This window comes from Papilio machaon, chromosome 6 (genome assembly GCF_912999745.1).
Source record: "Papilio machaon chromosome 6, ilPapMach1.1, whole genome shotgun sequence".
Taxonomy (NCBI): domain Eukaryota; kingdom Metazoa; phylum Arthropoda; class Insecta; order Lepidoptera; family Papilionidae; genus Papilio; species Papilio machaon.
The window spans coordinates 5,020,209-5,032,284 of record NC_059991.1 but is presented as its reverse complement, the minus strand read 5'-3'; the positions used below and the strand labels follow the sequence as shown (position 1 = coordinate 5,032,284).

The following is a 12,076-nucleotide window of genomic DNA, read 5'->3' as shown; positions in this document are numbered from 1 at the left end:
TGCTATTTTTACAAACTTATTCTATTCTTATAAACTTTTATGTTTTTAATGCTAGATAATATACCAGATATTTTGAAAGTAATCCGGCAAGTCCATCACAAACCATATTATTCGATAAAAAAAAAAACAAAATCAGTGAACCGATGTGATATACGATTCGCCGATAAAACATAGGTAGGTAGCTTTCACTACTATCGACACTATCTTGGAGTTGGCAGTGGCCGTCTGCCGCCAGCATGGAGTCAGCATTCCATCGCCTCACCCAGTTACGGTCCGCCGGCCGGCCGGGTGCTAATTGCTAAAGGAAACCTCAAACAACGACCGAGCTCAATGCTCTCCACAGAAACGTTTCATTTTTAAACACACGACCGTTATAACCGAACGTTACAGACGTGCAACTAGTACATATCAAGCTAAAGTATCATCTATACATACCTACAAATGTCTTGGGTTTTAAACGATCCCAAAATGGAATTGCGGAAAGATTCATTTATAAATTAGGTAACTTTACAAAAGCTGTGGTAGAATGTCAGAAATATAGTTTAAACGAATGTGAAAAGACACGTTAGTGATGAGAATTATAACTAAAAAGCTGATTTGACCTCTTAGATCCTCAGTATGCCTAAAATACATTAAACAATAAAATAACTGAAGCATCGGAAATAAAGTAATTTCAAAATATAATTATCTAGCAGAAAAATATTCAAAGTACATAAGCATCCATAACGATGTTCAAAGGAGTTTGTACAAACTTTTCATACATGGCTTATTTAAACTTGCCTGTCCTTTCTTAGAAACTACCGGACCCCAATTTCATTTAATTCGTTTGTTTGTTTAAAACATTACTCTAGTTCAACATCGGACCCGCGTTGCGGATGCTGTTTGTACCTAAGTGTATGTGGTTTTGATATACAAAGATAAAATAAGAAAATCTTTACTTAAAAAATAATTTCATCAAAATATAACAGACATGAAATTTAAGTGCCTTGAGTAAAAATATGTTCACTTAAACATAGGCATGTTTTTCGCACTAATAGTTAAAGTTAAAATTCCAAGGTGCAAATGTAAGGTGACAAAAGAAAAGTGTCAGATGGTCACCGATGAGAGCACAGAGGACAGCTGTACCGCTGCTGCGAGGAAACACGCGCGTACTTACACGGCGCAACTCTGTTTATTCGGAGCCCCGTGCTAACTCCGTCGTTTAAACACTACGCGCTAGCAGGGCATGAATTAACTTTTCATATAAATAAAATTCACGCTACTCTAAACTCCTGAAATTAACACCTCAGCGTAAATACTATTTAGCCTCGTTATCTCGCACCATATCTGTCTTCGGATTGAATACATAATAACGGCTTAGAGGATTACCCGGGTCTTATGAGTAAGCCGTCATTATGTGTGAAGTTGGAACTTTATTTGCAGTTTCGTACTTTGATGTTTGTAATTCGAGTGAGTCTAAATAAGTTTTATATTTATGACCATAATAGAATGGTAAACCTAGAATCACCTACTAAAATTCACGTTTATGATTCAAGTGTGCTTACTAACATAACATTATTAGTGTTTAGTATGAGTATACATATCATAGTTCTAGGTCTTTAAAACCATTGCTGTTATAGGATCCGGCCGGACTCAACCGTTAAAAATAAAAAAAGATCCCATTGCTTTTAATCCTATGACACCATTAAAAAGATGGTGATTTTATGTTTTTTGGTACCTACTTATCTTCCTATCTACTATACTTCTTCCCTATAGAGAAGGTCCTCGGTTTCATTCATTACATGACCATGCATAATAATATAAGACGACTAAACTAGCTAGAATGTGTATTTATATATAGTACATTCCTAGATATCTTTGTCTAGACTACGCTCACACCAGCTTTGTTTGTTAACAACAAATATTGGTTTTAACTTGAACTAAAAACATTGAGTGTACTCTAGGTACGCTCTTTGCTGACTCACGACGATATCTGGAAGATTGTTTGTAATAAAAGTAGCTTTGTTTCGTGTTTTCTCATAACTTTTTTAAACTTTACAAACTTTTATACTTTCGGATGATAGTCGTAACACTTTGTAAATTGTAGGTACTTTGATTAAAAAGAAATATCACTTTTCAGTATTTGTTCAATGAATTGACGATTTTATTCTATCACGTACATGTCAAGAGAGATACAATTACTAGCTGCTATGATTAGCTTAGTGGTATGATTTTAACAAATAACCGTTATGTGTAATGTCAATTTCGTTTAACACATGAACGGTATTTGTTAACCGTAAAGCATACGTGGGAAAAAGTAATTAGTTTTACAATTAAATCTATAAAGATTATTTGAGTGGCAACACTCTTGTCTTCGCGGTGCTCAAATTGCGCCGAATGTTTTACAGCCATATGTCGAAGCGTTAACGACTCGCTAAAGATAGCGGTTTCGAATTTACTTGATAGAAAATCAACGTTTACCACCTATATTTTGTACAAACTCACAAAATTTAACCGTTTTTCATTAATTTAGTTGTTTTAGGGACCCTTTATATCACTTGGTAACCATAACCATGCTAGTTACAAAATTTTATTCAATTATGTGTACTGGTAACGAAATATAAATAGACAGTTTGTAACCAATAAATATTGCCATCAACGTACAATATCTTCGTTTAGTAATGTTAGAGTGAAAAATAAGTTTCATTTCAGAGATAGAGACGGGCAGCTGACAGCACCCTCTGCCCAGCCCTAGAGAATTGATATAAAAATGTACAATAGATATAAAAACTACTTAGACTATAATAATAATAGCAGCCCCCGTCCTCCCTAGACGTAGCCTAACTGATCAACGTAAAGATAATAGATTTTTCTTAAATTTTATGTTATTGATCAATAACAAAAACTCTATTATACAACAAAAGAATCTAATTGGACTAAGTGTAGTAATTCGTGGCGAATTATTTTGCATCCGGGTGTATAGTTGTATAAGTATAGCATCAAACGTTGCTTAAATCATGACATCATCACATGTCACAACCGAAATAAAAAACAACACACTGACGAAATTAGTAAGAATAAAACGAGATTTACTGTACACTTTATTAACACTTATTGACATTATTGACTTATATTTATTGACACTTGTCCTATGTCGTGAAATAAATTTAAAGTTCCCGGTTCAACTCTCAGTTCCAACTCTGATGAATATGGTTAGTTAAAATTAACTATACTAATTTATAATAATGAAAGACATGCAGGAAATAATTGATCGAATACGTCTTCTGAAAGATAAATACTTTAAAATATCTCTCTAGGCCACAGCTTATTTTATATTTTTATTTGAATACCGTCGCTCCTGACTATTAAACTCTATTCCCTTGTTAATTTTGATCGGGTTAAACGTCAAACGTATCATATAATAAAAATTAACCCTATTCATACTTTAATACAAAGTTAAACAATATACGGGACCCGAAACTATTGAGGGCTCACTAAAAATACTTTCGCGTCATCCGGACATCGTTCCCGCCGTCTCGTATTTTCTGTTAACTCTACCTACTGCCTACCTCGGCTTTACGATTCCGTACGTAAACTTATAAACAAGCCCGACTCGTCGCCGCCATGCTCGTACACTTTCGTGTTTAAACACGCGCTTAAACATGGTGACATGAAACGTGTTCGATAATTATTGGAAGGATCAATAGCGCTACGCCAACTATTCGTGGTTAGCAAACAATTAGATTTTACGACTGTCGCCTTTCGGGCTGCTCTTTGCGTTTCTATTTGAATCTAAATTTCAAACTCGCTTCACTTTGAATACGTTCACATGATCTTTATTTAAATTGTTAACGCGACTATATGTATGACTAGGGTACATAAAACATGTTCTTATAAAATTACGTGATATTAATTACCATTTTTTATTTTTGTAATGCGCGGGTATTGAATATGGCCTATATTTCCTTTATTTATATTTTTATAAAAGCACATAATGAAGAATGTTTTATGATAAAACTATTTATTGTACTATTTGTACACTTTAGCAATACTTGGTGTATTGGCTACTTTGGTCTGTCCATAGTTTGTCGATCGTAAAGAATTTTCAGTTTAAAAAAATCATCGTGGGAGGCATTATGCAAATCGTGTTACCTGTAACCCTAGCAGCGAACAACGCCAGCGACTAAGGTAAACACCGTCGTCCTGACTGTCTCCGGTTTGCTTAGGTTTATGACGCGTGTGTAAACCACGATTATTCCTGTGACCATTAAAGGTGCCGAATGGCGACAAAAATCAGCAACAGAGGCTTTGCCGCCGACCTATGTTATCAATTTGTTTATTTTGTATCCTTTGAAATATTGAACGCATTTTTTACTATGATTATGATGATTGTAGATACTATACGCGAATGAATATGGATTAGTACCCCTTTTGTAGTAATAATGCATGAATACAAAAAGGCACAATTGTTAATGATCTTAAAACTTTTCTTTTCACTAAAAAAATTTGTAATAAACGGCAAACTTTTAATCAATTTAATTTAATTAAAAGAAGTGTATATAAATTTTTGTCTTCCTTCCTAAGTTGTTACTCAACAGTAATAGACTATCAGGATAACCCTAAACCGGCAGTTTCCGCGTACATTATCGGAAATTTTTCAACGAGAAGGTCGCTGTGAAATGAGCTCACTGAAAAGCTGATCTCATAAGCTAATAAGTCTCTGATTGATTAACAAGTTTTTTATTTTTTGGATTAGATGCAATTATTTTCTGTCCTATGATTAAAACAAATGACAATTTATAAATTGGAATGTCCTGAGTTCAAATCTTAGAATTAAAAGTTAAAGAATTTAATGCACTTTTATTAAAAAAAAATATAGGAATAAAATTGGAAAGGTATATTCAAACACATTATAATATTAATGCATATATTTCTTTATTAACATTGAAAAATAATAATAATAAAACGTTTAAGTGAAAATTTGCAGTTGAATCAAGTCAGTAGGCAATGAGGCTCTACCCCGCGGGTGTCCACCGAACACAACAAAGACGCTCTTGAGAGCACAACAAAACATACGTAAAATAATCATATATCATACACCCCGACACTAGGAAGTAGCGCATTACACGCCGAGCGTCAAACATCCAATACAATACAATCTTTTACCACCTACAACCCTTATTCACAAGTGAATTTTATACACAGCCTATAAATAAACCCACTGCCGTTTATTCAAGGCCACAGACAGAATGGTTACCATCGTATCTAAGCCATAATTACTCATTTATTCACATTAGGTTTAATAAAGGCAAAAGATCCACCTAATGTTTATGTAACACATAGAAAATATCGATCTTATATAAATAAGTTTAAATGCGTTATTATCGTAACGAGTTAAGATATAACGCATTACCAGGCAACATTTACTGGTAACACAAATAACAATAATTGCTTTTATAGACTCGTCGGTTGTAACACGACTAAAAAATAATGTCATTCAAAGGGACTTGAGAACTCCCACAAGCGTATTAATCAAAATTAGCAGCATTATAAGCATTTACGTTGCTTGATAATATTCACTAGATCAGTTAGCATCCAACACGTATCTTTCATAATCCAATGATTTCGCAGTTATATTACAAAATCACTATATTAAAAACTAGAAAATCAGCTTTAGCTGTTCGCAGCGAGGACAATAATTGATGTATAAATGTTACAATAATTAGTACAATTTGTTAGTGAAAATTATGCCGATGTTTAATGTCTTATCAAAAAAACAATTTTTCAACAGTTTAATTTAACTTTTTCAGGACAGATTGCAATCAATCAATCTATTCAATACAATAATTCACAGATTATATTACATTTACGACCATAATTTTGATTCTTGTCTTTTAAATACATCTTTTTACATCTTTGCTCAATATATGGAAGAGACTCAAGACTTTTCTCCCCGTGTACAAATATGAGACATAACATGGCGTTTTTTCAAAGAGCTTGAAAAAAGATGACGTCACATAATATCAAATATGCGAAAGTGGTGCAGCTTCAGATTCAGTTGACGGTATCATGTTATTGTACACGCGTATTCCTGACTTCCATCAATTTAATCATCAGATCCATTTCATGATGTTGAACATTCTTTTTAGCTTACTTTTTTCAGATATTTTGATTGAAAAAAAAATTTTTACAGTAAAATAATTTCCAGTAAAGAAGAATAATAGTCACATCATCATATTTATAAACATTCAGAAGCAAACAATAACTTATACAGTTTAAAAAATATTTCACGTTAAATCACAATTTTATAAAATAAAAAAGGATATTTTAAAAGCATAGCTGATAAAATTTAAATTAAAAATAATGTATTTTATAGATTTGACTCCTAGTTTATTGAGTCGAGAAATAATCAAAGCATTTTATTACAGTCGAAACTGAATAAACGAGTATTAAAGGGACCGCGATATTTTTCTCGTTTACAGAGATTCCTCTGTTAAACGAAAATTTCTCGCTCATCAGGAAAGGATAATAAATCTCGCTTATAGAAGTTTCTCGCTTATCCAGGTTCCACTGTCAAAAATCATTAAGTCCTGTGTAAGATTAGGCAATTTAGCAATTTATTAATAGCTATAATAAGCCTAGTATTGAAAATTAGTTGCCAATTCTACATTAGACGGCACTTTTTTGTGATAGCTTCAAAGCCTCCTAAATGATGATCATAAGCAGTAAAATCAAACTCTTTCTTCTGTATTCAGTGATTTTACATTTAGTGATAATATTTATAAAGCAAGTTACACATTTGAAATGTATTTTTTATTTAAATCAGTTACAATATAAATCAGCTGGCTTTTTGGAGCGTCTAAATTTGGAAAGTTGTAAACTTTTAATAAGTAAGGAAAGTTTTATAACGTATAAATTCTCTGGCACAAAAATCAATATCGCATAGCATGAGCCAATTTTGAGGGTAAAGGCATTTTTCGAATCTAAGCAATCTTTTTATATCTGGAGTATATTCGATGACCTAACAATAAAGATGAAAATTTCAAAATCTCAGCAGATATTGGATTATAACGAGGACTTGTAGCTTGCCTTTGTGCAACTATATATTGGCGATTATTATTTTTTTAAATTAATAAATTTTATGAGAAGAATTCAGCATATACAGTAGAGTTTGATTTTAGTTGACGTGGCTAGGTGGTGAGCTAGTCCTTGGAGGAGGTGTCCATGGGGCTGGCGGGTTGCTGGAGGGGTGCGAGAGGGGTGTGAGGGGCGAGGGGCGAGGGCGGGGCGGGCGAGTGTGGGGGTGGGGCGTGGGGGGCGTGGGGTCCGGGCGCGGGCGGGTCCAGCGGGCCGGCGCGACACAGCAGCGACGCCCCCGGCACCGCCGGCTTCACGAATCGCTCACTGGTGCCGCGGCGCGCCTGCACACAAGTTCAAACATCGAATTAAACTATTATTTAACATAATACACAAATCTTTTCACCTTCAGAAAAAAATGTGAGTCATCTTTTAAATTCGAAGTATTAATAGTAAGAAGTAAATTAGTGACCTGCGAGTTGAAATGTATGTTGGGTCGCGACATGGGCAGGCCGGCGGCGTTGGGCAGCAGCGGCGACGCGTACGGCGACAGCGGCCGCGACCCGCCCGGAGACGACACGCTGCGGGACCGCGCCTGCCACAACATGCAATTACAATTTAAATAATTAATTAATTAAGAAACGGCTTAACTCACGTTTGATCGTCCGGTGACGGCACCGACTAGTTTCGGACCTATCGGGGGTCCATCTTCAGGGCGAGTTAAGCCGTTTCTTAATTAATTAATTATTATGTCTCACGAAAGTTTAAACAATTTAATTACAATTTAAATATATAATGAAATTACAAAAGTATTTAAAAAAATTACAATCTAACGGCGGAATAACGACTTAACTCTACTTCCAAATAGTCTCAAACAGCTAGTAAATAAATATATATGATATTTGAACATAACATTGATGAATGAGAGTGAGGGTTAATGTGATAGTGACAATACAAATACTTACGCCCATGGCTTCATTAAATTGTCTTTCCTCTTCCATTTCTAGCGAAGATTCGCTCTCGGAGAGATGTCGGCACAAAGCCTCGCGTCGCTCCACCTGTATTGATTTTTTACTTAAATTAGTGTGCCGTTAAAACATATCACATACTTTTCTTAAATGTTTGTGTTCATTTTAACGTTTATGACACAAGAAATCAAAGACATAATAAAATAATGTATGAAACGAGAACTTATTCTAGTTTTACATAAGCTCACCTCCTGCTGAAGTTTTCGTTGCAAGCGAAGATTCTCGTCTCGTATATATTTCTCTTCCAGGGCGAAACGATGCATCTTTTCTTTGTTCTCATTCTGCGATACAGCTAATTGGTTTCTGTACAAGGAGCAATGTAAGCATTAGTTGTTTATCCAATTTAATCGCGTTTTAATTTCAATATCCATGTAATGACTTACCTATTAGAACACATGAATAAACAATCTTAAAAAACAAAACTTTTACAAGTCTATAAGATATTTGTAAAATGAGTGTGATTATATAATAAGTAAAGGAAAGGTATAAAAATATTTGCTTACCTTAATTTGACGACTTCTGAGCGCAATGTTTGAATGTGATTACTTAGATTAGAAGCTGTGTCGCCATTACTAATGTCCCTGGCAGAAAGAACCATTCATTGTTTTATTCCAAATTACATAAATCTTCAAAATAATTATAAATCACATTATGGTAATATATGAAGAGACTTTAAAATTTTTAAATAAATTTTTAACAAATAATTTTAAAATTTTATTTAAATTTTTATTAATAATTTTTAATAAACTTACACTACCCTTCTCCAACTACAATTTCTTATGATATTAAATTACAACATGATTCATGAATCACACAGTTTTACAGAAAAAAAATGTTTGTTAATTCCTGACACCATTAATGAAATAGTATTATTTAATAAAATAATGAGTTGTAATTATGAACAAAAAATAAATTCTGACAACAAATTCACCTAGGACTGGCGGGGTCGGAAACAGGCTGGTCCAGTCTTATTTGTAAAGAACGTTTTTCAGCCTCCAATTTATCCATCCGCTTCCAAAGTCTATTAACCAGAGCCTCCTGCTCTTGTTCTAATGTGTTTTCAAGCTCTACCTAAAATATTTTTTTGTGATTATATTAACTATGAAATATAGACAAGAACATTTCTATTAATATTTTGAAGTGAAATGCTATTGTGCTGGTAAACATTTGTGTCGTTCAAATACAAGACATTTGAACAACAAATTTGTATGGAACTTCGCCTGAAATAAAGTCAATGGTCATATTTGTAAAATGGCTATTTACCTTCTCCCTACGAAGTCTCTCTAAATTAGTTTGCTTAGCTAATGTTTCGGCTTCCAGTTTCTCAATTTTGCGCATCAATTTATTGACCAAACATTCTTGTTCCTGTTCCAATGTAAGTTCCAAGCGACATTTCTCTTGACGTAACTAAAAACAAAAATAATTTACAGTAAAAAAAATCAAATAAAAAAATACTGTTTTCAAGTTTTTGAATGGTTATAAATTTAACGATACATTTTTATATTGGATTTATATTATGTTGTATAATTCTAAATTACTTTATTGAAAACATGCATACAATACTTTTTCTTTATAAAATTATTTATAAATCATACTTGATTCAATTTTCTTGACAGATCATTAGTAAGACACTCTTCTTCCCTTTCGTAGTGATGAGCCAGAGTCTCTTTTTCTTTCTTCAAAGCTTGAATTTTCTTTAAAAGAGTATTAGAAATATATTCCTCTTCCTGTTCTGCCTTTGCTTGCTGTGAAAAAACAAATTATAACCAATTTTTCATTTAGCACACAGTAGGTAAACAAAAATTATAGAACTCGGTCAACATGGTGCACAATAACAAAATTTGTACACTTTCATTATTGGAAGCAAAGACCCAATTAAGGACACAGCAACATTCTAGTTAATTATAGACAAAAAATAGGAAAATTAGACAGTTGCAATACTGATTACAAATACTGATGACTTTAAACAAACATTAAATAACTTACAATAGATACTGAAGCCTGCCTGAGAGCTCGATTTTCTTCTTGCAAGGCCTTTACACGCAGTTTATATGTATCAAGTTCCACTTTTAACACTCTGCAAAAAGAAACAGAAAACAAAGTAACAAATGCTTTTAAAACTTTAAATGTAGAATACCTTCAAACCTACCTACTTTTCACACTGAAACTGTTACAAAATCTTAAGAAAAAAATGAACATCCATTCTAACTAAATGGGAAACATTGATTTAAATCAAAATTCTAGCTTTTGACAAATTATCAATTGTAGCTAATATACCAATTTGGTATCATTGATTATTTCCATTTCATGATTTAATGATTCTTTTACATTTTATTTATTTTTTCTTTGGGCCTATGTCCATGAAAAGGATTAGGACCACCATAATATTAATTACATACTTTACTCAGTTAACTTACTTATTAAGATCAAGATGACCCGAATTTGTCACATAACATTAAATATCATCACAATTATTCTTTATAAGTTCATTATGTAAATATTTTTAATAACATTTATTTTAATTAGTCTTGTTGGACTACTATATTTTAAAAACGTGCTATTTAACAAACAACAAAGTTTTCAGTCTTGGTAAATGATGGCTACTGCTAGTATTGCTTTCAAAAATAGTGAGCAAAACCTATTACATAAAGTATAATAAATACCTATTTTGTTGTTGCAAGGACTCGATTCTCTTCTGCAGCTGATCGCGAGACACAGTACTCGGAGGAAGCATTGCTCCGCCATCGAGAGAACTGGAATCGCTCTCTGATGCTGAATCGCCCATTTTGTTACCTTAAATCAAGTATAATACTTGTCAACAATATTTCACTCTAATTTTTAAAAAGTATGTTGTTTAAGTAAGCTTTTAAATACCTGGAGAGACTACTGTATCATCCATTTGCACTGCACGAAAGAATGACTTCGGCAACAAAATGTCATCAAGTAAATAAGAAACACTGAAATTCAATTCCTCAAAACCCTTCAGTTTTAATAATGCAAATGATATAATATGTAATTATCAAATCTACAGGCCGCAATAAGGTGATTTTAATGTTATAACAAGCACTATCGTTATTATAAGAAAATAAATTTCGTTTGAATAAACATGGGTACGATTTTTCGTTGCAGTTGCAAGAGCAGCACAGATTATAAAAATAAAATCAAGATGAACATCAACGACAACAACCAAACAAACAACCAGTCTAAACCAAAACCTGTCAAAAAGCTTTTTAATGGTGATGAAATTAGTTCAGTTCAAATTTTGCTCTAAACCAAGTCTTTTTGTACAATAAAGTATTTTCAGGTGAAGGAAAACGTCGTAATGCAATCTGCACATACTACGAAGTTATTAAAAAAAATATGAGAAATCAACCAACCCGCGTTGGGCGAGACTGGTTGTCTATCACCTAGTCACCACTAACTTAGGGTAGACTCCAAGCCCCTCAATGGGACTTATAGTGGCTGGTGATGATATAATAAAGTATGATTCGCGGCTTTTTCATAACGTTTTCATGAAATTTGTGAATGAACGTACGAAAACAGTTTATGTAAATACAGGCAAATTGAAATTGGGTAAATTTGAGTATCTCATGAGTTTATTAGATATTACATAAATTTATTTTAATAAAATGCATAAAATGATAGGTCATTTTATCATTTTAATTTAAATTAAATTTTAGTGAAAATATTTTGCATTGGTCCGATTTTGACAACAAAAAGATAATTAACAGATTACAAAATACTTAACAGGCTTGTATAGTTTTGTACCAGTGGTAAATAGCAACACAGATAAAAAACGTACAATTAAAAAAAAGTGACACACACGCCATAATGTAAATTGCTTCTAGATTTGGCGTTTGAGTTAAAAATTTAGCATTTTGATGCTAAAAGTTATATTTTACTGTATACATATGGCATTTAAAATGTCCCTAGTTAATATTGGTAAGAAGCTGATGAATAAAGTTGCCCTACTCCTTGTTAAAATATCACCT

General features: G+C 32.9%; 1 protein-coding gene across 1 annotated transcript; it reads right to left on the bottom strand.

The window, feature by feature from the left end:
- Positions 1 to 6,326: 6,326 nt before the first annotated feature.
- Positions 6,327 to 11,204, bottom strand: LOC106714767 (coiled-coil domain-containing protein 6). Its single transcript, XM_014507872.2, has 11 exons — positions 10,959 to 11,204; positions 10,748 to 10,877; positions 10,071 to 10,161; positions 9,680 to 9,829; positions 9,348 to 9,491; positions 9,016 to 9,155; positions 8,588 to 8,665; positions 8,273 to 8,387; positions 8,022 to 8,114; positions 7,529 to 7,651; positions 6,327 to 7,400 (listed from the first exon to the last, which is right to left on the bottom strand). The coding sequence occupies exons 1-11, from the start codon at positions 10,981 to 10,983 to the stop codon at positions 7,182 to 7,184; spliced, it is 1,308 nt and encodes a 435-aa protein (XP_014363358.1). The 5' UTR covers positions 10,984 to 11,204; the 3' UTR covers positions 6,327 to 7,181.
- Positions 11,205 to 12,076: the final 872 nt, after the last annotated feature.

Coding starts and splice junctions, on each gene's coding strand:
- LOC106714767 (XM_014507872.2), bottom strand. CDS start 10,983: ATGGATGATACAGTAGTCTCTCCAG. Junction 9,830..10,070: donor GGCAGGCTTCAGTATCTATT/GTAAGTTATTTA, acceptor GTTTTTTCACAG/CAAGCAAAGGCAGAACAGGA. Junction 9,492..9,679: donor TGTCAAGAAAATTGAATCAA/GTATGATTTATA, acceptor TTTTGTTTTTAG/TTACGTCAAGAGAAATGTCG.